General features: G+C 60.0%; 1 protein-coding gene across 2 annotated transcripts in view; it reads right to left on the bottom strand.

Moving 5' to 3' along the window:
* Positions 1-22,549, bottom strand: part of PLCG1 (phospholipase C gamma 1) — a 34,131-nt gene that overhangs the window by 2,180 nt on the left and 9,402 nt on the right. For both annotated transcript variants that reach the window (XM_065893676.1, XM_065893675.1), the window contains exons 2-27: positions 11,818-11,970; positions 11,647-11,740; positions 11,457-11,504; positions 9,175-9,259; positions 8,997-9,080; positions 8,739-8,773; positions 8,443-8,515; positions 8,242-8,343; positions 7,936-8,054; positions 7,772-7,857; positions 7,574-7,694; positions 6,700-6,868; positions 6,464-6,586; positions 6,281-6,382; positions 6,013-6,200; positions 5,585-5,785; positions 5,394-5,513; positions 5,124-5,304; positions 4,272-4,349; positions 3,365-3,468; positions 3,117-3,213; positions 2,793-2,862; positions 2,181-2,338; positions 714-810; positions 397-621; positions 174-322 (exon numbers count right to left, since the gene is read on the bottom strand). In XM_065893676.1, coding sequence (XP_065749748.1) covers positions 174-322; positions 397-621; positions 714-810; positions 2,181-2,338; positions 2,793-2,862; positions 3,117-3,213; positions 3,365-3,468; positions 4,272-4,349; positions 5,124-5,304; positions 5,394-5,513; positions 5,585-5,785; positions 6,013-6,200; positions 6,281-6,382; positions 6,464-6,586; positions 6,700-6,868; positions 7,574-7,694; positions 7,772-7,857; positions 7,936-8,054; positions 8,242-8,343; positions 8,443-8,515; positions 8,739-8,773; positions 8,997-9,080; positions 9,175-9,259; positions 11,457-11,504; positions 11,647-11,740; positions 11,818-11,970 — 3,062 coding nt within the window. The remainder of the gene's footprint in view (positions 1-173; positions 323-396; positions 622-713; positions 811-2,180; positions 2,339-2,792; positions 2,863-3,116; positions 3,214-3,364; positions 3,469-4,271; positions 4,350-5,123; positions 5,305-5,393; positions 5,514-5,584; positions 5,786-6,012; positions 6,201-6,280; positions 6,383-6,463; positions 6,587-6,699; positions 6,869-7,573; positions 7,695-7,771; positions 7,858-7,935; positions 8,055-8,241; positions 8,344-8,442; positions 8,516-8,738; positions 8,774-8,996; positions 9,081-9,174; positions 9,260-11,456; positions 11,505-11,646; positions 11,741-11,817; positions 11,971-22,549) is intronic.

The following is a 22,549-nucleotide window of genomic DNA, read 5'->3' as shown; positions in this document are numbered from 1 at the left end:
TGCTGGTCAGAGAGCCCAGCCCCACGGGGGAGGCTGGTAGCTACACGCCCACCTCAGAAGACAGTTACATCTTCCTCGAACTCCAGGACAGCCCAGTGCCCCGTGCCCCATGGCGTTAACCAGCACCCTGGCCTGGACGCTGGGACGAGCCCGGCAGAGCGTCCCCTTCCCACCTCGATGCAGATGGCGCACGGCTCCAGCCCACGGAGGCTGCTCTTGTCAAAGGGGTCGAAGGCCTCGTCACGCATGATGCTCGGCTGCAGCACGTAGCCACAGTGCCCGCCGGCCAGGAAGAGGGCCTGGTTCATCTGCATAGGCTTGTCTGGAAGAGCCGGGTTACAGTGGACTCCAGCCCAGCTGCCCGGCAGGACCCCGCCCCATGGGCCACCTCCTCACCTGGGGTTTGGAAGTTGAGGGCTACCAGCTGACTGCCACAGATCCACATGGGCAAGGGGTCGTAATTGGAGGAGTCCAGCCGCTGGCCCTTGGGGTAGATGCGGGAGAGCTGCAGCCGGTTGTACTGGAGGAACTTCTTGCCTTTGGCCTTGTTCACGTACTTCTCAGCCTTGGTTTCCGGGAAGGACGACATGTCCCGGTAGCAGGCGCGTTCTGTGCCGATCTCTGGGCCAAACAGGGAGAGAGCTCACAGAGCCCGCCCACCCGGGCGCTGCTGGGGGCCAGACCCCCGCACTGCCCCTGGGCCAGACCCTTACTCTCTTCGTCGAAGGGAACAGGCCGGCAGTAGACGACAAGCTCGGAGAGCTCCAGGGCGATCTTCTTCCTTCGCTCCATCATCTTCCCCTCAGTGAGCTGGTGACACACAGGCCCTGAGCCTAGGCAGGACCCCTCCGGACCCCTCCCTCCCCCCCCCTCCCCCACCGCCAGGAGAGGGAAGCCCCCAGCCACCTGGGGCATGCCCACCCACACCTTCCAGACCCCACTGTCTGTCCCCAGTCTCACCCCAGAAACGTCCTCTCTCCTCCCTGCCCCTGAGGACACATGCCCTCCAAGACTTAGGAGAGTGGAATCCTCACCACCAACCGGGCCCCAGTGACACCCCAGGGCCCTGAGCTGGATGCACCTGCAGTGATGCTGTGACCATTCGGTACCCAAGCCTCCCTCACATAGGCACACAGGCCGCCTCCCCATTTCCTTGTGACCTCGCTGGGGACTCGGGCTTACCTTCTGTGTCCTAAGGACTGTCGTCCTTCCCACCCACCCTGGCCCAGAAGCCTCACCCCTTAGTTCCCCTCACTCACTCAACACAACCACCTATACTCGCTGTGGCCAGACTTCAGCTACGGAGTCCCCACTCACAAGTGCCCCCATCCCCTCCTCTGACCCCTGGAGGCCCACTTCCTTCCAGAAGGGGCTCCTATTCTCAGACTCTTCCTTCCCCTCTCAGCCCAGACCTCAGGATCCATCCCTTCAACCACCTGGTCCTTTCTGCCTTGTCCTTCCGGGCCCTGCCCTGACAAAATCCTCAGCACCCAGCCCTCTCGGCTTGGCTCGTGGGTGTCCTTTCTCCAAAGCAGCCACAGGTGTGTACTGCAGGCCTTCCACCCCACCCCAAATGACTGCGGTGGCATTGAGCAGGAGTTCCCACACCCTGGCAAGCACTTCCTCCTCTGTCCCAGGCTCAGTGGAAGAGCCTCCCTCCTCCAGAGGCTGGTCCTCCCGACCCAGCTTGGGCTCCGCGTTCTTCCACCATCCTGCCCCGCAGAGGCTGCGCCCTTGCCTTCCACGCTCCGTGATGCCCACTGCCATCCCACCCAACCACGACCTGACACGGCTGCTGCCAACTCCCAACAGGCACTTTCAGATTCTGACCCTGCCTGTCTGCTCTGCAGCCCTCCGCGCATCAGACCCCTCTGCCTCTCTTTCTTGAAACCTACGTCCTCAAAGGTCACACCTGGTTCCCAACCTATACCACCTCATCCCTAAGCCCCTGGCCACCCACTCCTGCTTCCAGCCCACGACCTGTCCTCTCACCTCTGCCCTTGGTATCCAAAAGCCCACTGAGCAGGGCCACTTGGACGTCCCACAGGTACCTCAAACTCAACACACCCTCAACATGCCATACCGCCGACCACGTGTGTTTCCTCCGATCCCTGCCTAGCAGCGGGGGCTGCCCACCCGGGGCTGCCCCGCTGCTCTGAGGGCCACTGGCAGGCTCTCACCCTGGCATCCGCGGTCTGGGCCACTTCCCGGATCTTTTTCACCCAGTCCTGCAGCTCCTCCTGTGAGTCGGCAGCCACATCTAGGGACCAGTGTGCCACCGATGCCATGCTGATGGAGAAGACGAAGGGCCGGTTGTTCTTGCCCTCAGGACGGATGGCTGGGAGGGAGGGAGGGAGGGAGAGGAGCGCAGAGCTGGGGACAGACGTGCCTGAGTCCCCACCCCACACCCCGTGAGGAGGCGGCACTGCTCTGCCAGGCCCACTTCACAGCTGAGAACGCTGCAGACCAGCAATAAGTCGCTGCCACTCCGGGCCGCGTGCCCCTCCCCACCCCGTCCCCAAGCCTCTGTCAACCCAGGGACCAGCCCATCAGGACCGTGGGCTTCAGCTCGCCAGCGGCACCCTCCACAGCGCCTGCGCAGGGCGAGCACGCAGGGGTCAAGGCCAGGGGTGAAGAAGGGAGCCTGGGCGTCAAGTGTATCCAGGAATGGGGAGAGCTCAGGGTGAGGGCAGCCTTTAGGGGTCCGGCCATTGGCTTTCTCCCTTGGGGCCTGAACAGGGCCACCAGGGACTGCGTGACCCTAAGGGGCAGAGAAGGGGCTGGGGGCTCACCTATCTGACAAGCCGGCACATCCAAGACCCCCCGCAGCAAGTCCCCCAGGGGGCTGTTCTCGTCCAAGTGCTGCGGAAGGCAAAGCCCACGGACGGTCAGCAAGCCCACTGTGCCCACACGGGAAATACATCTGACAAGCGAGCGTGTGAACGCACGAGCGTGGCCCACGTTTATCAGAGACCGCGGCCTCGGCGGGGCAGACGGGACCGCACGTTGAGGGGCTGTGCACGCACAGGCACGCTGACCCTGCCCGTGGTGGCGTGTGCACGGGAAGGGAGTCTGGGGACGGGAGCCCCGTCCCACCAACGGGGCTCTGGCCTCACCTCCCTCTCAGGTTCCAGGGCCGCAGGGCTGACCATCTCTTCCACGTAGTTCGACGGGAACCACAGCTGCTTCTTCCCACCATAGTCACCACGCCACCTGGGGAAGCCACAGCATGCTGACCCCTAGCATCCACCCCAACCCCCCCAGAGGAAGGCAGCCCTGCAGGTACACCTCGGGGCCCGCGCAGGCCCGTGCCGCCGGCGCCCAGGATGCCTGGCCCCGCACCACGGGCTCTCAGCTGGCTCACCAGCCTCCTTCCTGCTTCTCCACGTTCTGGATGATGGCGCTCTTGGTGAAAGTCAGCTCGTCCTCTCTCTGGGCCTTGTAGTCGAAGAGAGCTTTGACGGCGCACTGCAGGGAAGAGAATCACCGGTCAAAGCAGACAGGCCCCTCCGCCTCCTCTCCTGACCTGCGGCCGCACGCACATGCGCTGGGGCTGACCAGCTGGGGCTCAGGCGCCACCGCCAGTGACCCAGCCTCACTACCGTCCTCAGCCGGGGCCTGTGGGAGGCTCCAGGGCAGATGGAACAGGAGAGCAGGGCCTCTGCCAGGGAAGCTCCTCAGGGTCCAGGGAGAACCTTGCAAGCCCCTGCCCGGGGCCCCAGGAGCCAGGCCAGGAGGCTAGGAAGGGAGTGTCTGTGGGTGCTGAGTGCCTCCTCTGGGACCGGAAGGCTTGCAGTGTGCCTGGGACCCCATCATTCCTCATCTGCAAAGTAGGAGAAGGAATCTTCTCCCAGGCTCCATGGCTGCTGAGGAAAGCGGGTGAGGAAAAGGGCACAGCTCCTTACCCCTTAGAAAAAAGCCCTGACAGAGCTCCATAAGGGGAGGGAGGGAGGGAGGGAGGGGCAGAGTACACCGTCTTCTGGCCAGCGTGCCCCACCCCCACCCCACTGCCCCCAGGGAGAAAACGGGGGTCACCCGGGGAGTAGTCTGGAAGGGTCGGTGCTGACCCCCAGGAACAGGGCTGGGGAGGGGTCGGCGCCGGGAGAGACGCGGTCGTACACCAACCGCACACCTCTCACCCCCTCTCTGGCCTCGGAAGACCACAACACCACTTCTCCCCAAAGACCGCAGGTGGCCCTGAGCAGAGAATGCAAGCCCCAGGCAGCTGGAGATGCTCCCCAGCTGCCTGCGCCCAGAGCCCGAGGCTGCACCTTGAAAGTTGGCATGGGGTTCGCCTCCACGTAGAAGCCGGGGTTGCGGCCCTCATACAGGGCCCCATAGTCGGGTTCCTGGAAACGGGACAGAAGGGGCTTTGTTAAACGCCCAGAGGGGAAAGAGGCTGCTGGCTTCCGTGTCCCCACCCCTCCTCACCGGACCAAGTCTGCTGCCTTCACGCACCTGGTCCGCCAGGGTCCCCCAACCTCAGGGGCCTGGCCTCACCCCTCCTCTCTCTGCCCTCGCGCCCACGGCTCCAAAGTCTCGGTTCCTGAAGCCCCCCTGCGCCTGCCCCAGGCCCCCAGCACACTTCTCTCACCCCCCAGCCTCAGCAGGCGGCAGCCCGCGCCTAGGCCACCCAGGTCCAAGGACAAGAGTCTCAAGTGGACCTTCTGCGCTAGACCCCTTCCTCTTCCCCAGGGCCACACCCCTGGCCCAGAGCCCTTGGGGCCCCGCCCCACAGCCCTGCCTTCCTCCCTCACTGGTCTCCCTCCACAGCCGCGCCTCTGTAGCCTATGCACCCCTGCCCTGGGGACAGAGTCTGGTCTGCGCCCAGCCCCGGGCAGACCCTCTCCCCGTGTGAGCCCTAGGACCTCCGCACCCCATATCCTGGCCCACGGGGATCTCTCTGCTGGACGCCTGCCCCCACCTCTTCACCCGGCCAGCTTGTGCCTGTCCTTGTAGACGCCACTCGGAGGCCACTCCCTCCAGGATGCCCTCCTGGCTCCAGCTGGGCTAGCTGGCCCTCCCAGCAGCACCGCAGCCCCCGGGCCTCTCTGCTCCCCACATCCACAGCACCCCGGGACCGTCAGGTGCGGCCTGCCCCGCCCTGCCTCCCAGGCTCTCACCGCTGTGCCGATCTTCTCCAGTGCCTCCTCGTTGATGGGATAGCGTAGCTTCATCTTGCGGTACAGGGGATGCTTCTCGTAGTAGCTGACGAGGTCCACGAGGCTGTCAAACTCCGAGTTGCCCAGCATCACGGTCTGGCCCTCCTGCTGGACGCGGCAGTGCTTGATCTTGCCCTCAGCCCTGACAGGGACCGAACAGCCACACAGGGTCAGGGCAGCCCAGACCAGGCGTGCCCGCACCGCCCCAGCCCTCCAGGGGGACCCCCTCACCGGAAGGAGATGGCGTAGGAGTTCGGCTCATTCCGTTTCCGCACCAGGAAGGCCCCGTCCCGGGGAACGCGCATCAGCATGTGCTCGGCCTGCGCTCTGGTCAGGCTCGCGTGGTACCACCTGTGGACTGGCCCGAGTCAGACCCGGCCCCCACCCCCGGGTTCCTGCCCCGTCCCCATCCCCTCCCTCACTCTTTGCTCTCGTGGGCGTTGGTCTGCGGGACGGGCTCTGAGAGGCGCATCTCAAATTCGTTGCAGCGCAGGGGCACCTGCTGGTAGTGTGTGATGAGGTCATAGAGTGAGTCGAAGACGAGGTTGTCAGTCAGGAAGAACTTGGGGGTCCCTGCGTCCTGCCGGGAGTGGATCCGGCAGTGCTGGACTTTGCCGTTCCGCCTGAGGGGACACGGGGAGGCAGTGAGCAGCAGGCCGGGCCACACGCCACGCTCCACCCGCGGCGAGGCACCAGGCCTCAAGCAGGAGACACCCTGAGGACGGCTCAGGTGGGGGCGGCCCTCTAGGGGCTCCGCGCTAACTGCAAGCGTGTGTGCGCGTGACGCACTGTGGGACCTGGCCTCCCCTGCCGGCGTTGGATCCACGTGTGCACGCGCTGGGAGGGTTACCAGAAGGAGAGGGTGTAGTCGCCCACGAAGGTCTCGCTCTCGCGCACGAGGAAGGAGCCGTCGGGGGCCCCGGTCTCGATGCAGTACTCTGTGAGCAGGCGCTCGGCAATGTGCCGCCCGTCCCGTCCTGCCCCGAGCTTCCCGTGAAACCACTTCTCATTGGAGTGCAGCTCTGTGCTGCCACTGGCCTGCAAGGCAGAGGGCGACGGCAGAGACACTCGGTGACTCTGACCCCAGCCCGGCCCCCGGCCCTGGGCCAGCCCCTCACCTCCTTGGGCTCCTCCTCGTCCTCGTTGCCCTGGTCACTGCTCGTCTCCTCGGAGTAGTAGATCTTGCTACTGGTCAGAACGAAGTAGTGGGGATACCACTCCTGGAAGAGGCGGGAGCGAGGCCTGTGAACAAAGCCCTCTCACCACCCTGCCCCTCAGGCCCAGCCAGGCCCAGCTCTCACGTGATTCACGGGGTCCTCCAGGTAGAGGATGCCATTCTTGATGGAGTTGCTGATGTCGTTCTCAGAGTACATCACGGACGTAGGCACCTCTTCATAGGCACTGCCCTCAGCCAGCTTCTTGTGCTGTGGGGGACAGGCCACGACGTGGCTTCCCAGGCCCAGGCCCAGAGCCCCACCTCCTCACCCAGGCCTGGACCCACAGCTGGAGCGGAGGAGTGGGGCCCCCAAAGCCCTACCTTGATGAGGATCTTCCTCTTGAGCTGGCTGGGTGAGGGGAGCCCGTCAGCAGCAATGTCCACGGGCTTGGTGAGGAGTGTGTCCCCGAGCACCTTCTTGAAGTACTGGGCCATGTTCCTCTGCTGGGCGATGCTGCAATGGTCCTCGATGGACAAGATGACCGGGTACCTGCAGGGTGGGGGACCAGTGCGTAACACAGATCCTGCAATTCCGAGGAGTCACGGCTCAGACCCTCACAGAGTGAGGTGTTAGGAGCCTAGGGCCCAAGGTCCTTTCTAGAGGGTAGTCACCCCAGAGAAGAGGCAGGCCCTGGCCACTGTGGGGGGTAGGAGAGGGGTCTAGAGAGGCACTTTTGGGTGCAGCAGAAACCAAGGGCTGGGACTGTTGCAGACAGGTGTCCCCAGAGTTGATCTCATCATGGAGGCTGCCCCATCAGCAAGGAGAGACATCCTACACCCAAGGTCAGGAGAGGTGACAAGCAGCCTCCAAAGTTAGCTACTGGGGGACCCCAGTGACCCCCTCAGTGAGGTGGGAGAGACTAGTGACCACGTGTTGTGGGGAACAATAGGAACTGCAGAGCGAGACACAAGGAGCACAGACAATTCTCCGGATTGTGACGGGAGAGGAGCTGGCAGGACAATGGCCTTGTGAGCCCAGGGTTAAGGAATTAATTTTTGAGGATGAGGAGAGCTTGACTGTGTTCCACAGGCTGAGGAGAAGGACCCGCGGAGTGAGCAGGTGGGCCAAGCGTGCAGGAAGTGAATGGCTCGGGAAGGGTGGGCTCCAGCAGGTGGCAGGAGGTGGAAGGCAGGGAGGGGGGTAGCACATTCAAGGGGACCCAGGAGAGAGCCGGAGCCGAGCCACGCCACTCACTCTGAGGCCACAAAGGCGTGCTCCTTGATGGTGTGCAGGACGTCTGAGAACTTGATCTTGGTGGTCAGGGTGTGTCCGTGGTAAATGACTGGCATCCCGTCTGGACCATCCCAGCAGTCCACTGGAGAGCAAGCAAGGTGACCAGAGTCAAGCGGGCAGGCCTCCCCCCGCCCCCACCCCAACCTAGCCCCCACGCACACTCGATGCAGCGGCAGCCCATCCGCAGGCAGCGGGCGTAGGCTTCCAGGGAGGACTCGCTGGAAAACTGGTCCCCGGTCAGGTACCTGGACAGGGAAGCAGGGCGGGGTGGTCAGGCGAGACCCACCTCCCGGGGTCGGGTGTGGGCCAAGGGAGCCACTCACGTGTTGTGCGAGGAGGAGATCCAGTAGTGGGACAGGGGGTTGTTCATGGTGTCGGGGCACACGGCGTCCAGCTGAGAATTCCATATGCTGTTCTCCTTGGAGAACAGGAAGGTGACGAACTGCCCAGGAGCAAATGCGGAGAGAAGAGAGGATGAGCCCCTGCCCTGGGCCACAGCACAGGGTGACACGGGAGAGAATGCTCAATCCAGGTCGGGGGCACGACGGACTGCGGGAGGGACCTGGCCGGGCTCCCGTGGGCCCGTCTGCTCCCTGATTCCCCGATGGAGGGTGAGGGGCAGGGCTCACCTCATCCAGGAAGAAGTAAGGCTCCTCGATCTCTCGCAAGGGGTCTCGAAGGAAGCTGAGCATGAACTCCTGCACCTGGAGCCGGTCGACAGCCCATAGCTCCTGATGGGTGGGAGGGTGGGGCATGTGAGGGGCCTCCATCCCGTGGTGAGCCCAGCCCCTCTCAGCCAGCACCCTGGCCCAACCCCAGCCCAGTCCTACCCCCTGGTACTCGAGGAGGAACTGCTGGAACTCAGGAAGGGACACCCGGCAGAGCTCCGGCCGCTCCCCCGCCCTGTGGGAGAGAAGGGAAATGCCTGGCGGCCGGCTGGCTAGCGTGGGCCACAGACAATGAGGGGCCCCTGGGAAGGCAGGGCCCAGCTCCCGGCCAGCACAGCCGCCCGGAATGGGCCAGCAGGGCTCCCCTGCTCCCGCTGCCTCCCACCTGCATCGGGAATCAACCAGGGGAGGGACGAAGGGGCCCAGGGAGAACCCCACCTCCCCAACTCAAACCAAACCTCAGGGCACTGGCTTCCAGGAAGGGGAGGTCCATCTGCAGGAGACAGAACCAGGTCAGCATGAGAGCCCCTGGGAGGCCACGTGGGGAAGGGGCTCTCAGGAAGAAGGGCTGGGGCAACAGAAAGGGGCAGGCCTCACGAGGAGAAGAACTGGAGAAATGGCACCCAATCACCCCCAAGCAGGGCAGCAGGGCTGAGGCAAGCGGGGCTGGGGTGGGACAGCAGGGTAGGGGCGGTGGGGGTAGGTGGCTCATGCACCGTCTTCTGGGCGCTGTACATAAGGCTGCGGTACAGCTGAGCAAACTGCCCGTAGGTGATGTCGCTGGTGCGCTGCTCCAGGTCCTGCGAGGCAGAGCGGCACTTCCGGTCAGGCCTCCCGCAGGGCCTGGGGCAGCCAGCCTCCCCACCCGCCTGCAGACGGCCCACCGGCCCTTACCGTCAGCCGCTCTCGGAGGAAGCGCATGTTGGGGACCCGGTAGTTGACCTGGGACAGCATGTTCTTCAGGTCCTTGGCTGATATACTGAGGAAACAAGGACATCGCCAGTGGCCTCACCCCACCTCTCACAACCTCTGACCTGTGGGCTGAGTCCACCTGGGGCCGAACAGGTAAACAACACTACTCTGGGACCTGTGGTCCTGACAGTGAGGCTGGCTCAGAGCCACGGGGTAGCAAAGGAAGCCCCTTCCTTTCTCTGGGCCTCGGTCTCCTCAGCTGAGCAAAGGAAAGTCTAGGATTCTGGCAAGGAGGGGTCACCAGCCTCAGTAAAGTGGGTCAGGGCGGGGCAAGGGGAGCCCATCTTCGGGGCCGCCCTCCCACCAGCACCGCTCAGCTCACAGGTCTGGGCCCTCAGCTCTCCCAAGGACAGAGAGAGGCAGCCACTACTGCGGGACCTCCAGGCTCCTTCCACCTCATTCTCAAACTCCCCGAGAGGGGCAGGCAGCTCACAGGACTCCCGCCCACTGCCCCTGGGAGTCAGGGCCTCCGAGGGGAGGAGGGGGAAGATCCTTCTCAGCTCAGTACCACTGCTGGCGATGGAGCACACTCCCGGGGTCTGACAGGGAAGCACCCCTGCCCAAGAATGGGGCGGAGGATAATGCTGGGCCTGGCAACAGGATGAACACGATTGGGAGAGGGAGGCCTTCTTTCCTGGGAGGTGGTGGCAGGGAGGGAATGTGGGCACCCCTCCTTCTCTTGCCCAAGGGCCTGGCAGGCAGCACCAAAACTCCCCGAGGGGTCCAGCCCTGCCCTGGGCAGTCCTGCTATCTATCAGCCAGCGCTGTTCAGCAAGCGCTTGCCTGGTCTCAGTCACCCGGGGTGGGGCCGTCAGGGTCCTCACTGGGCAGGTTAGGAAACTTGCTGCGTCATCAAGCTTTCCTTCTGTGGACTCCTTGCCATCAGCATTACACGCAGATTGTTACCACTCCCCCCCAAACACCTGTCTGCCCTGCTTCCTCTCCAGCCACTGCCCCTTCTCTGCTCCTCTTCACAGCAGTGCCTTAAAGGAGAGACCCAGGCTCCTTTCATTTCCTGAACCCCATCCCCACTGTCCACTGCCTGCCTCAAGGTCACCAACGACCTCTGTGCTGTCAAGTCCAAGGAGCACCTCTCAGTCTTCCCCACACGTCACAAGGCCTGGCAGAGCTGACCACCCCCTCTTCCCTGGGCTTCCAGGGCTCTACACTCTCCGATTTTCCTCTTAACTCTAGAGCAGCCACTTCCCTTGGCTGGCTCCTCTCCTCACCTCCCCAGTCCCCAGTGTTGAGGCAGCACGGGCCTTCGATCAGCCACCAGCCTCCTTCCCTTTTCTTGCCAAGGTTACCCCCAGGCATCACCAGCCTCGTGGCCTTCCAAATCACCTATGTGCTCCTCAGGTTCCAGCTCCAGCCCGACTTCTCCCCTGAACTCGTTCTACACACCTGCCTACTCAATATCTCTACCTGAACATCTAAGGGCATCACAGAACTTCACCCACTCAAGTGTGCACCTCCCACAGCCTTCCCCATCTCAGTCAATGGCAACTCCACCTTTCCAGATGCTCATGCCAAAAAGCTTTTTGCTGTGAATCTCAACTCCCTCTCTCACCCCAAAATCAATCTGTTAGGAAATGCTATTGGGCTCTATCTTCAAAATACAGCCTAGCCAAAATCCAACCCCTTCCTAATACCCCACCCTGACCCAGTCTTCTTCACCCAGAGCGTTGGAGTTGCTCCCTGAGTTCTCCACTCCACCTGCCCTGGACCCTCCAAGCGCAGCTAGCAGTTCTGTGCAACTGAACCCGGGTCACGTCACGTTTCTCTTCAACACCCTCCGTGGTGTCCACCTCTCTCCCAGTCAACGGTCCTCATCATCCATCACCCAGCTTTTGTCCTGCACCTCTCTGTAGCCCCTCTGGTAGTCACACCATGGCCTCAAAGCCGTGAGCTTCAAAGCACCCCCCCCCCACACACACACAAACTACAGGACACCCAGAGCCAGTTCTGTACCGCCTATCTCTGCCCACAGTGGCAGGGCACGTGGCTTATCGTCCCTGGCCTCTCCCGCCAGCTCGCACAAGGCCATCAGAGGGCTTTCTGCAGGAAGCTCCTTGTGCCAGAACCACCTGCCCACCCTGCTTGAGGCGGGTCCTCCGGTTCTCGAGGCAGCTGCCTGGAGGTGGGCTATTGCTCTGGCGGCCCCAACCCACCCTGCCGGGCTAAAGCCACAGCGCAGGACCCACCGATCCTCACGATTCCGGTCCACTGAGTAGAACTGCTTCCGCAGCCACCTGGAGGGAGAGAAGCCCGAAGTGAGGCCCAGGCTTAGGGAGGAGACCAGCAGGCAGGCTCTGGGCACAGAGGCCTGAGTCCCTGCCCTGCTCCCTAGAGCCCGATGCCCCAACCCTAAGCACGTCTGCGGGGGGTTCTTACCTCTCAATCTGCAAGGGTGTGGCTGCCTGCAACGTATCCTCCATCAGCCAAGTCAGGCCCTTGATCCACATGTTCACTTCGTCCTCAGACGTAGCTATGAGCAAGGGGCAAAGAGCTGAGCCTGGGGCCAGGGGCTGCTCCCCTTAACTCCTCCACCTCCTCAGCTCCCACCTTGCAGGCTCAGGGTCTTCAGGCGGAATTCCATTCCATACAGGATGACAAAGCAGTGTGACTGGTCCGGTCGAAAAGCAGGATCCTCTTGGTAGCGATCGAAGTCCCGTGAGGTCTTCCCCGGGCGGATCTCCTTGATTTCTCGAATGTCAACTAGGAAGGCAGGGAAGAGGTCAAGGTCAGGCTGAGGTCTCTCAGGGTTAACACTGAAACGAGGGCAGCCTTGTCTCCCACTCATTCCCACACTCTCCTCATGGAGGACCACAAAGAGAGACCCCCCCCCCCACCCCGGGAAGCGGGGCAGAGTCAAGACCACTCAGTCCTACTGGGGGACAGAAGAGAACTGGGCTGAGTCTAAGGACAGAGCTCTGCTAAAAGCTGAGTGTCTGCGGGAACAGGAATCTCCGTCCTGTGTACCTTCCCTCGGTGACAATATAGGCAGTTCACTCTGACCTGGGAAAGAGCTGGACTCTACAAAGAGAAGTGGGGACCCACGGCTGTTCTGTGAGGACCCTTTCCTGACACAAAAGTAATAAAACTAGGGCTTCCCTGGTGGCGCAGTGGTTGAGAGTCCGCCTGCCGATGCAGGGGACACGGGTTCGTGCCTCGGTCCGGGAAGATCCCACGTGCCGCGGAGCGGCTGGGCCCGTGAGCCATGGCCGCTGAGCCTGCGCGTCCAGAGCCTGTGCTCCGCAATGGGAGAGGCCACAACAGTGAGAGGCCCGTGTACCGCAAAAAAAAAAAAAAAGGGTACACAAACTGAATCATAAAGTCCCAAGGGCAGGCCTGGGGCTGGGCAGGCCCAAATGGGTTTCAGGGTCCATAGGAGGAAGGAGGGATTGGGCCAAGAGAACTGGTGCAGCCTGACGGCTCACCCCCTAAATATCCCTGAGCAAGACCCAGCAAGAGCAGCGGCTGCCCACGGATGGCTCCCATTCTGGCCTCACGGCACAGACTGGGGAAGCACCCAGGTCAGAGTGGCAGATGAACTGCTTCAGCCACTACCTCTGAGATGACACTGAGTGACTCACTTAACTTCCCTCCATCTCGGTTTTACTATCTCTAGAGCAAAGAGCTTGACTGAATTTCTCTAGAAGGCAGGGCGGCAGAAAAGACCTGTGTGGGCCCTGGGGTGGGCCTGCTGGGACTGGACTCCCGGGCTCCACCTCACCTTAGCTGCGCGACCTCAGCAGAGTGACAACCACTCTGACCCCACTGCTTCCCTCGGTGAACACAGGTAACAGACTGCGGCACCTGGAGGTGTTGCTGAGCTCAAAGGTCCTAACAGCCCAGAGCGCCCAGCCCTGTGTGCCAGCCACCTGGCACATGGTGGGCACTCATTCAAGCCTCCCTCCCCCTCCCTCGGCTCTGTCTCCTTCGGTGGTCTGTGGTCTGCACAGGCAGTCAGAGCAGGCACACAGGTTGCGACCCCAGGCCTGGAGAGCGCCTGGCTGCACACTCACACTGTCCCTGGGTGCCGGCTGGGACCCTGCACAGAGGGCACACTTTCCAGCCAGATAAAGAGACAGATTTAGGGAGGTCAAAAAGAGAGAAGCCTGGCTTAGCCGCCAGAAATGACTCTGAGCACTCCCTTGGCTCTAGAGCCTCTTCAAATGCTCTCGACCCAGACTGGCCCGGAAGATCTGGAGCCAGGAGGGCTGCCAGCATGCTGCCTGGCCCACCTCCCCCCAGAGCCCTCCTGGCCTGAAGTGCACAGCACCCCGGCTGGAATGTTCTAAGAGGCCCAATCCCAAGGCCTTCTTCCTGTCCCTCTAGCCACAGCTGTGCTCCACCTATCCTACCTCAAACAGTGGCATCGCCTCCAGCCCCAGGCCCAGCTCCCCTGCCAGAACACTGCTGGTTCTCCCTGGGCCCTGCTCCCGTGCCCTCAGCAACCCTCACAGGCCCAGTCCTCCAGCTGAGGGCCCCCCAGTTCTCACCAATCAGCCAACCTTCTTGAGCCTACAAATCTGTATAGGCTGTTGTTGTTCTGATCTCCCCTGAGGTTGCTCACTATGGAGAACCCACTCCTTCTCCGGCCTTGAAGGCCCGCTGTGATGCGGCTCCAGTGATTTACTGCCACTTCTGCCCTCCCATCTTCTCTGCTCCATCCCACCTAAGCTGGACTGAGGGCAAGAACTGTCGTGTTTCCTGTCCCCATTTCACCTTGGTCCCTAGCCAGGGGCTGTCTACCTCCCAGACTCCACTCTCTCTCACCAAAGACCCAATTTGGAAGAGCCTTCCTGCAGTAATCATGCCCTTGACACCCTGGGGCACTACGTGTGTGTTTGTTCTTCAATCTCTCCCAGGCTGGGCAAGGCCACCCAGTGCTTGCTGAATGACTGAACAAACAACGGAAAAAGCAGGCACACCACTGGGGGGAGGGGTAGCACAATGGGAGTGGTTTTTAAAATGAAGAGTTATGCTCAGGTAAAAACAGAGCGGGGGTGGGGAGGGAGACTGGGTCACAAAGACCCAGCCTGAGAAGACAGGGTTCCCAAAGATGGAAGGAGGAGCTGAACAGGGGAAATGCCCAGATCAGAAACTGCAGAATAACCACAAACCTTGCCCTCTGAAACAGAAACCAGCATGCTTTTCCGGTGCAGAGCTGCTGTCACCCTGCTCCCACACCTCTCACACAGGCACACGACCTCACACATACAACGCATACAGGCCAACGAGGCCTGTGTGGTCCACAGCCTGGGCCCTTCCGCGCAGCTGCCCACCAGTCATCAGAGGCAGTTAGTCCACGATGTGGCTACCGCCCGGCAAGCAACTGCAGGGTCAACCTGAAGCCTGCTGCCAGGCCACCTGCAGCACCCCACACATGTGCTGCATGTGCGCACACATGTACACACAACACACACTGCCAGCGGGTCCTAGGTGCCCTGTGGCCTGCCCCGTGCCCCTGAGTACATTTCCAGTGAGACCATACCGGAAGCAAAAGAGGCTGGTCCCCGAAACAGGGACCAGGTAGGCACACAACAACTCTGGGCCAGGCGCCCAAGTCTCCCAGGCTCCTGCTGGCCACACAAGGCCCCTTGTACTTCTCCCCACTGGAGCTGTCAGCCCGGCCCTCAGGCCCTCCAAGTCCATCAAGCCAACCGCAGGCTGGAAGGACAAGACACCAGGGTGAGAGGCGCTACCAGGTTCTTAAAAGCTGCATCCTGTGTGACCTCCCACCTCAGCCCCACCCTCCCGCCTCCCAGAATAAATACAGCAGGGTCCTCTTCCTGAGAGCCAGGACCGGTTGCCCAGGGACTGCCATCAAGGGGAGGAGACCCCCTGGGACAGGCACGGCCTCTGCCCTGCAGGGTCTGGGTCAGACCTGAAGGAAGGGCAGGAAGAGAGAGCCTCTCAGGACTTGGGAGCTTGGGGGAGGGAGGAAAACTGTTTAGAGGAGCAGGAAACCCACGACCCAGCACTCATTCCCACATAGAACCACGGAGAATAACATTCAAGGGACATGGGGAAAAGAAAAGCCAGTGGTACTGGGAGGTCCCGGCTAGGCTGGAGACGGGGGAACTCTCTGAGGACAAGGGCAGGATCCCACAACCAGGGGCCTGCAGCCAGGCTGGGCTGATGTGCAGCAGAAGGGAGTAGGGCTTTCGTTTCTGACAAAGGCCCACCCGCAAGCTCACCCAAACCCTAGAGGGCCTGGGGGGGTCCATCAGCACAACCCAGCCAGCTCAGCCCATTAGGAGCCGTGGAGGGCTCATTCCTCTAAGGACCAGGTCCCCAAGGCCCACGCAGAGGCCCCAAGGAACAGTGTGGGTATCACCATTCCAAGCAAGGCCCTGGCAGACAGCGACAAGCCTGGGCGGTGAGGGGGGACTCAGTCCCCGGCATTTAATCGCCCACAAACTCTCATGAAGAAATAGACTAGCCCTCCTCAAGAGGCTCTGGGCTAATGAGGGACCACCGCACCTGGACCAGGGACTGGCCTCTCATGCCAGCCCTAAGGGCTGAGGGCCTGCTCACAGGCCAGGCTGCCTCCTCCCACTCCTTCAGGAAGCCTGCCCTGACCATCCCCTTCCTGAAGGCTGTCCAGGCCCAGCAGAGGAGAACCACACAGATCTTAAATTCTAGCTGTGAGGTCCTGGGCAGTCCCGCTCTTTTTTTAAAAAAATTTATTTATTTTACTTATTTTTGGCTGCGTTGGGTCTTCGTTGCTGCATGCGGGCCTTCTTCTAGTTGCAGCGAGCGGGGGCTTGCTCTTCGTTGTGGTGCGCAGGCTTCTCATTGTGGTGGCCTCTCTTGTGCAGCACAGGCTGTAGGTACACAGGCTTCAGTAGCTATGGCACGCGGGCTCAGTAGTTGTGGCGCACGGGCTTAGTTGCTCCGCGGCATGTGGGATCTTCCCAGACCAGGGCTCAAACTCGTGTCCCCTGCATTGGCAGGCGGATTCTTAACCACTGCGTCACCAGGGAAGCCCAGTCCCGCACTCTTCTGGCCTCAGTTTCCCTATCAGTAAACTGGGGATTCCTCCTACCTCACTGGGTTGCATAAGGGCCCTGCCAGGAGCCGCCAGTCCCAGTGAAGTCTGAAGCCCCCTGCCTGTGTGCCTAGTGCCATTGACATGGGGCCTATGTGAGCCAGCAGCAGCCACTGCCAGGGCTTTGCTGGGGGCAAACCCAAACCTAGGCGAGGTAAAGCTGGCCTACAGCTGCCTTGGCCCAAGGAAAAGAACCCAAGTAGCCATTTCCCCAGCTCCAAAAAGGGTCTCACAGGGGTGGGGCACCATGGGGGAAGAGTGGGACTTGTGGAGCCTCCGAGTTCACATCGGGTGCACATGGACATGACACGCTCTAAGCCAGAGGCTGCTTCCTGAGCCTCAGCACCGGGCCTGTTGCAGTCACAGCATCTCACCTACGCACTAGCCAACACGTGCCGGCACTACACATACCCCAACCTTGCATAGGGTGGGGCACCAGAAGAGAATGCTAACAGATCTGAAATCACAAACACCACGTTTCAAATCCTGTTTCTGAGGATACAGCTTGGGCCTCGGGCAAGTCTCTCAGCTCTTAGGTAGCCTGTGGATAAAGTGAAGGCCTTAGTGGGGGTGGGCCTGCCATAAACCCTTCACATGCAGACAGAGAACTACACAGAGTCAGCAAGGTGATTTTGCTAGAAAGGGACAAGAGGACATACTGAAAATTAAACCCCCTAATGATGAAGATACGGTCAAGAAAACCACCAGCACCACCACACACAAAAAAACGAAATGACACATATCACAAATTTCTGGACATGAAACATGCATTCATTCGCCAAAATATTTCTCTTAAGAGAGTCTTCCCTTTAAGTGCATAAATTAATTGGTGGAAACTGCAATAGAAACTAACCGTTTCTCCCCAAGGCCACCAGGAAATTCAAAACTAACCAGACTCCCCTGGTGGTGCAGTGGTTAAGAATCCTCCTGCCAGTGCAGGGGACACGGGTTCGAGCCCTGGTCCAGGAAGATCCCACATGCTGCGGAGCAACTACGCCTGTGTGCCACAACTACTAAGCCTGCGCTCTAGAGCCCACGAGCCACAATTACTGAGCCCGTGTGCCACAACTACTGAAGCTCGCACGCAGCAACGAAGACCCAACGCAGCCAAAAATTAATTTAAAAAAAAGAAACCAACCGTATAAAAATGCATGTAAATACTTTTTACAACTTAAAATAGCTGTAAGTCATGATAAATACCAAAGTTTTTTTTTTTTTTTTTTTTTTTTTTTTTATGCGTTACGCGGGCCTCTCACTGTTGTGGCCTCTCCCGTTGCGGAGGACAGGCTCCGGACGCGCAGGCTCAGCGGCCATGGCTCACGGGCCCAGCCGCTCCGCGGCATGTGGGATCTTCCCAGACCGGGGCACGAACCCGTGTCCCCTGCATCGGCAGGCGGACTCTCAACCACTGCGCCACCAGGGAAGCCCAATACCAAAGTTTTTTAAAAAACATCTAGGAAGCTTGAAAGAGGTAAGTGAATGTTATCGGGACAGGTCCCTTCCCCTGGGGTTTTCACTGCCCCTGACAGTGGGCTGTGCACGCCCAGCCCTGCAGCGTGTCCTGGAGGAAGGTGGGCAAAGCTCAGCACTCCTCAAAAGGGCCCAAGTCCAGTCAGAGCCACGAGATCCAGAGACCCCAGCCCCACATCCGCTCCCAGCGCTCCCCCTACCTCTGAGCCTCTGCATGTGCCAGGCCCACCTTCTCAACTCAAGTTTCCATCAGGCCTGGTCCCGTGGCATACTTGGTGCTTCCGCATTCTGGTCACACCATCTGATGCCTCCTTGGTGTCAAGGCCACTGACCTGTGAGTTCCACAAGGAAGAAACCACATCTGCCTCCTCTCCATTCCCCAAACCCAGGTCCCTGGGGAGGCTTCAAAATGCCTTACAGAGTGCTTAGAAGCAGGAATGAACACACGAGAGTTAGACTCCAGAGCTAATTATCTAAGAGGCCACAGATGCTCAAAGAGGGTATCAGGGATGACTTCCTGGAAGAGGTGGTGCCATGGGGCAACAAAGGCTGAGGAGCTCCAACAAATATGCAAATCCAGTGGTCAGTGGGGTGACCATGTGGAGAGAAGAAAGAAGGACCAGACACGGGGTGCAGGGGGGAGGGCGCGGGCACCACCCCAGGGGCCAGAGTAATCTGAAAACACTGGGAGGTTCCTGTACACAGGTTCCTGTAGCCGGTGGGAACCATGGGAAGCTAATGGTGCTTTGGGGAAAACAAAAGAGAACAGGCAGGGCTCTTTGAGCACCACGCCCTGCTTGGGTCTAAGCCAAGGCCACCAGGAGATTCAAAAGAGCGGGTCCCAGGGGTCGGGAGAGTTGTACAGACCTTCCCAGAAACGCTCTCTCATCAATCACATCTTCTCCACATACAGCCTGGGCCAAACAGATGGGCCACTCCCAGTCCCCATCCCGCAAGTCAGCACCTCCTGTACCACCCTCCAAAGAAACTACACATCAGGGCCGGAGAGAGCACAAATGGAGCTCAACTTTCTCCCCCAGAGGACGCTGAGATGGAGAAAGGAATCCACGAAGGGAAGCGCACTGCCAACCAGCTGATTCCCAGCTCTGCACCTCTGCTGCCCTACACAGGGAGCCAGAGGCCTCTGCACCCTAGGGTGCCTGGATCGGCCAGGATTATACAGAGCCTCACAGCTTGGAAGGAGAAGGATGGAGGTGGCCAAAGAGAAGACAAGACAGAACCTGCACACAGGTGGGAAAGGAGTCTGATGCAGCAGGAGCCAGGGCCTGGGATGGCCAGCAGCTTCCATGTCGGCCACCTACTGCTCAAGGAGTAGGAATGAGAGCCCCCCTATCCCCGCCCAACACAACAGTCTGGAGCGGCTCCCAGGGAGAAAGATGAGAGCAGAGGGGTGGGGAGCTCTCAGTCTCCATTTTACAAAGGACGGATCCTGACTCAGAGACCCAGGGTCACAGGGTCATGCAGCAAAGGGAAGGTGAGGCCAGAGTTTATCTCCTTCCCATTCCTGTGCAGCAGCACCTTCAAACCAGACCAGCAGGGGCGAGAGGACTAAACCCCTTCCCAGATGCAACAGGGAAGGCCTAGCCAAACCCTGGAGTACAGGGCACACCCAGGGCAGAGCTCAGCATCTGTTCCCGGTTGGGGTTTCGTCCATCACTGTTCCCCAAACACCTGACCGAGAAGAGCAGCCAGCCCTTCTCCCACCTTAATAAACAGGAAAAGGCCATTCAGACAGTTGGATGGGGATCTGTGGGATCCTCCTACACGGAACCCTGCACTCCTACATACTAACTGCTTCAGGTCACAGCTGCCAAGGATCCTCGCCAGTTCATGAATCATCTGGAGTCTAGATTCTAGGTGAACCTCCTCTGTGGAGCAATGAGGAAATGGAGGCTCCCAAGGGTCTTGTCACAGTCACATGGTAGTTCATGTAGAACTGGGACCCTCTGCAGCGGCCCCACAGCAGCACACACCCTGAACTTGGGTTTGCAGAGAAAAAGCTGGGCAGCCCAGCAAGCCTTCACACCATTCAGGCAGGCAGCCCTCTTCCCTAAGATGCAAAATTAATCCCATCCATTTCAGGGGTGGGAACAGCATGCCCTGGCTCCAAAGGAAGGAAGGGCAAGGAAGCCCCACCCAAGGAACTCAAAGCTGGGAGAGAGATGAGCAGTTATCTACTGGGCTTGTTCTTTCACTCCATCACCGGGATCAAACTTTCAAATGTCTGTCTACTCCACGTCAGGCCCTGGGATGGGTCCTGGATAAACAGAGATCAGTAAGGCATTGGAGTTCCTGCCCCTGAGAAAGCCAGAAAGCTCCTGCCCGGTGGAGGAAACAGATGGGGAAGCAGATAACTATGAGGTCCTGCAAAGAGTAGAACAACAGGGAGGTGTCTGTGGCACCGAGAGCCAGAGAAAGTGAGGAGCTGGATGTGGGAAGTCTCGGACCACTCTGTCCACGGAAGGCAGGTCTGGAGGACTGGCCTGTCCGGGTCTGTCAGGGAGGATCACAGAAGCCAAGGCATCGATGCAGCAGTCTGGGGGTTTGGGGAAAAGGGCATTCAGAGTTTCATGGATGAGAGGGGAGGGAAGGTAGGCCTCCACTGGCCATCAACACCACAGTGGGGTCAGGTGCAACAGGGGGCTTGCTCCAGCTTCTCTGCCCGAGCCCACGTGACGCCCCAGGCAGTCCCTTGGATGCTGACGTCTGCCCACTCTGCAGGCTGGTGCTGCCCGAGTTCTTTCTAGATGGCCTGTGTCTGCCAGGCTCCCAGCTACAGGGAAGAGGATGAGGGCCCAGCAGGGCTGGGTATTGGAGTGTCCAGGATCTCAAAAGGCCCAATGAAATGCTCCTCATGGTACATTCAGGCCACCTGGAGAACCAGAGTACTAAGCATAAGTCACTTTTCTAGCCTCCTCTTTCCTGACCCTCAGGGCAATCAACACGGTTGTCTACACCCTCCCTCCTGCTGCAAGCTCTGCCCTTGACTTCTCCTCTCCTGATTTCCTGCTTCTTCTTGGGCTCCAGGCCTATCCCCACCTGTCCCCACGCTGGCCTTCATCAAGGCCCCATGCCAAGGGCCTCACCTCTCCCGATGCTCTCCCTGCTCCCCAGTCAGTGTCAATGCAGGCAATTTACAAACACAGCTCTAGCCTACTCCTTGACTGTAAGCTTCAGACCCTTCAAACCAACTGCCTACTTGCTGTCTCCACCTGTTCGCCTCAAAGTCAACCCCTCACAAAAACGAGGCCTCTTGCCACACCTCTTGGGTCCGCTAACAGCACCACCTCCAAAGAGGTGCATAGACTCGACTCTTCAGAATCATGCTTAACATTTTTTCTCTCACCCCCTCCAATCTAATCCTTGAACAAGTCCTACTGGCTTTTCTAATATCATTCACAACCACATTTACCTAGTACCTAGATGAGTGGGAACGCTGTGTATTTTAAGGCTATTTGACTGACTGCCTTCTCCACTGGAGCATAAGCTCCATGCCTGTTGGCGTCAATGCCCCAGTGCCTAGCAGGAAATGGACTGTTAGGAGAAGAAAGAAAAACTCTGGGGCCCTCTCCTGAAAGGAAATGATAGGGGCCTCCGGCTGGGGGCTGAGTGATAGGGGCTGAAGTTGGGGTACAGGTGGGAGGGGGATGGCAGAGGCCTTCCCCTGTGGAGCTTGCTGACCCCCATGCTGTCTCACGACCCCGGCCCTGCCTCCCCGCCTCTTTGGTTTCTGTTACTGTCACCATGGGCCCTTCCCTCTTTGGGGGACATATGGGGCCAGCCCTCAAACCCCCAACAGAGTCAACCCTGATTAGGTTGGAGACGTTCTAAACAATGACAAGGGTCAGTAGGTCACAGGCCTGCTCATTCAGACGCCCTCTCCTGTACACCCACCTGCTCTCCCGGTTTAGAGCTGCTTGGTCCAGCCTCTCCTCAGTGGGCCACTCCCTTTGGGCAACACCAGCCCAAGCCAAGCCACTCTCCCATCCTCCTTTTGCTTCCCGGGGAGCCAAGGCCCCAGTATGTGATCTACTCTCTGACCTCACTCCAAGGTGAAAGGGAACACCCACTCCCTGCCTCCCCAGGAAGCCCAGTTCAGATTCTTCAAAATCACCTCCCCTATTGAGAGGAGTGGCTACCTTGGGACTTGCCCTTCCTGATTTTAATTCCCTGGTTCCACGCTCTTAAGACAGCTCCTGGCCTCACCTCCTGTAGCACAGACAGCTGCCTGCTAGCCTCCCACCCCTGCCTGCAGAGCCTCACCCTTCCAGTGTGGGCCAGTTCTCAGGCCAGGGACCAGGACACCCTCAAGGAACAGTCTAGGCATCAGGTGTTCTCACTGGAGGGGACTCTCTCTGTTATTTTACTGCTGGCCTCAAGAGGCTCTGAGTAACCCCGGACAAACCGATATATACTACGTTTTCTAACCTCCTTGCTGGATATGCTAAGAGCTCCCAAGAAAGGCCAGCCCCAGTTAGGGACTGACAGGCGAACACAGGCACATTATACTCAATTACTGTGTTAGGGTCAGAATAGGAGAGCTACCGGAGGACAAACAGGGGGAAGGGGTCTTCAGAGCCTCAGAGAGGGACTCGTCGCCCCCCGCCCCTGTCGCTACCCAACTTCCCAGCTGACCTCCTACCTTCAAGTAGGCGCAGAAGCCTTTGGGACCTGTGGGCAACTCCTCCCCTCCTTCCTAGGGTCAGTCACTCCATGAACTCGGGCCCACACTCTCTGGGCCTGAGG

This window comes from Phocoena phocoena, chromosome 15 (genome assembly GCF_963924675.1).
Source record: "Phocoena phocoena chromosome 15, mPhoPho1.1, whole genome shotgun sequence".
Lineage (NCBI taxonomy): Eukaryota > Metazoa > Chordata > Mammalia > Artiodactyla > Phocoenidae > Phocoena > Phocoena phocoena.
The sequence above is the reverse complement of the archived record's forward strand: the minus strand, read 5'-3'. Positions and strand labels throughout refer to the sequence as shown.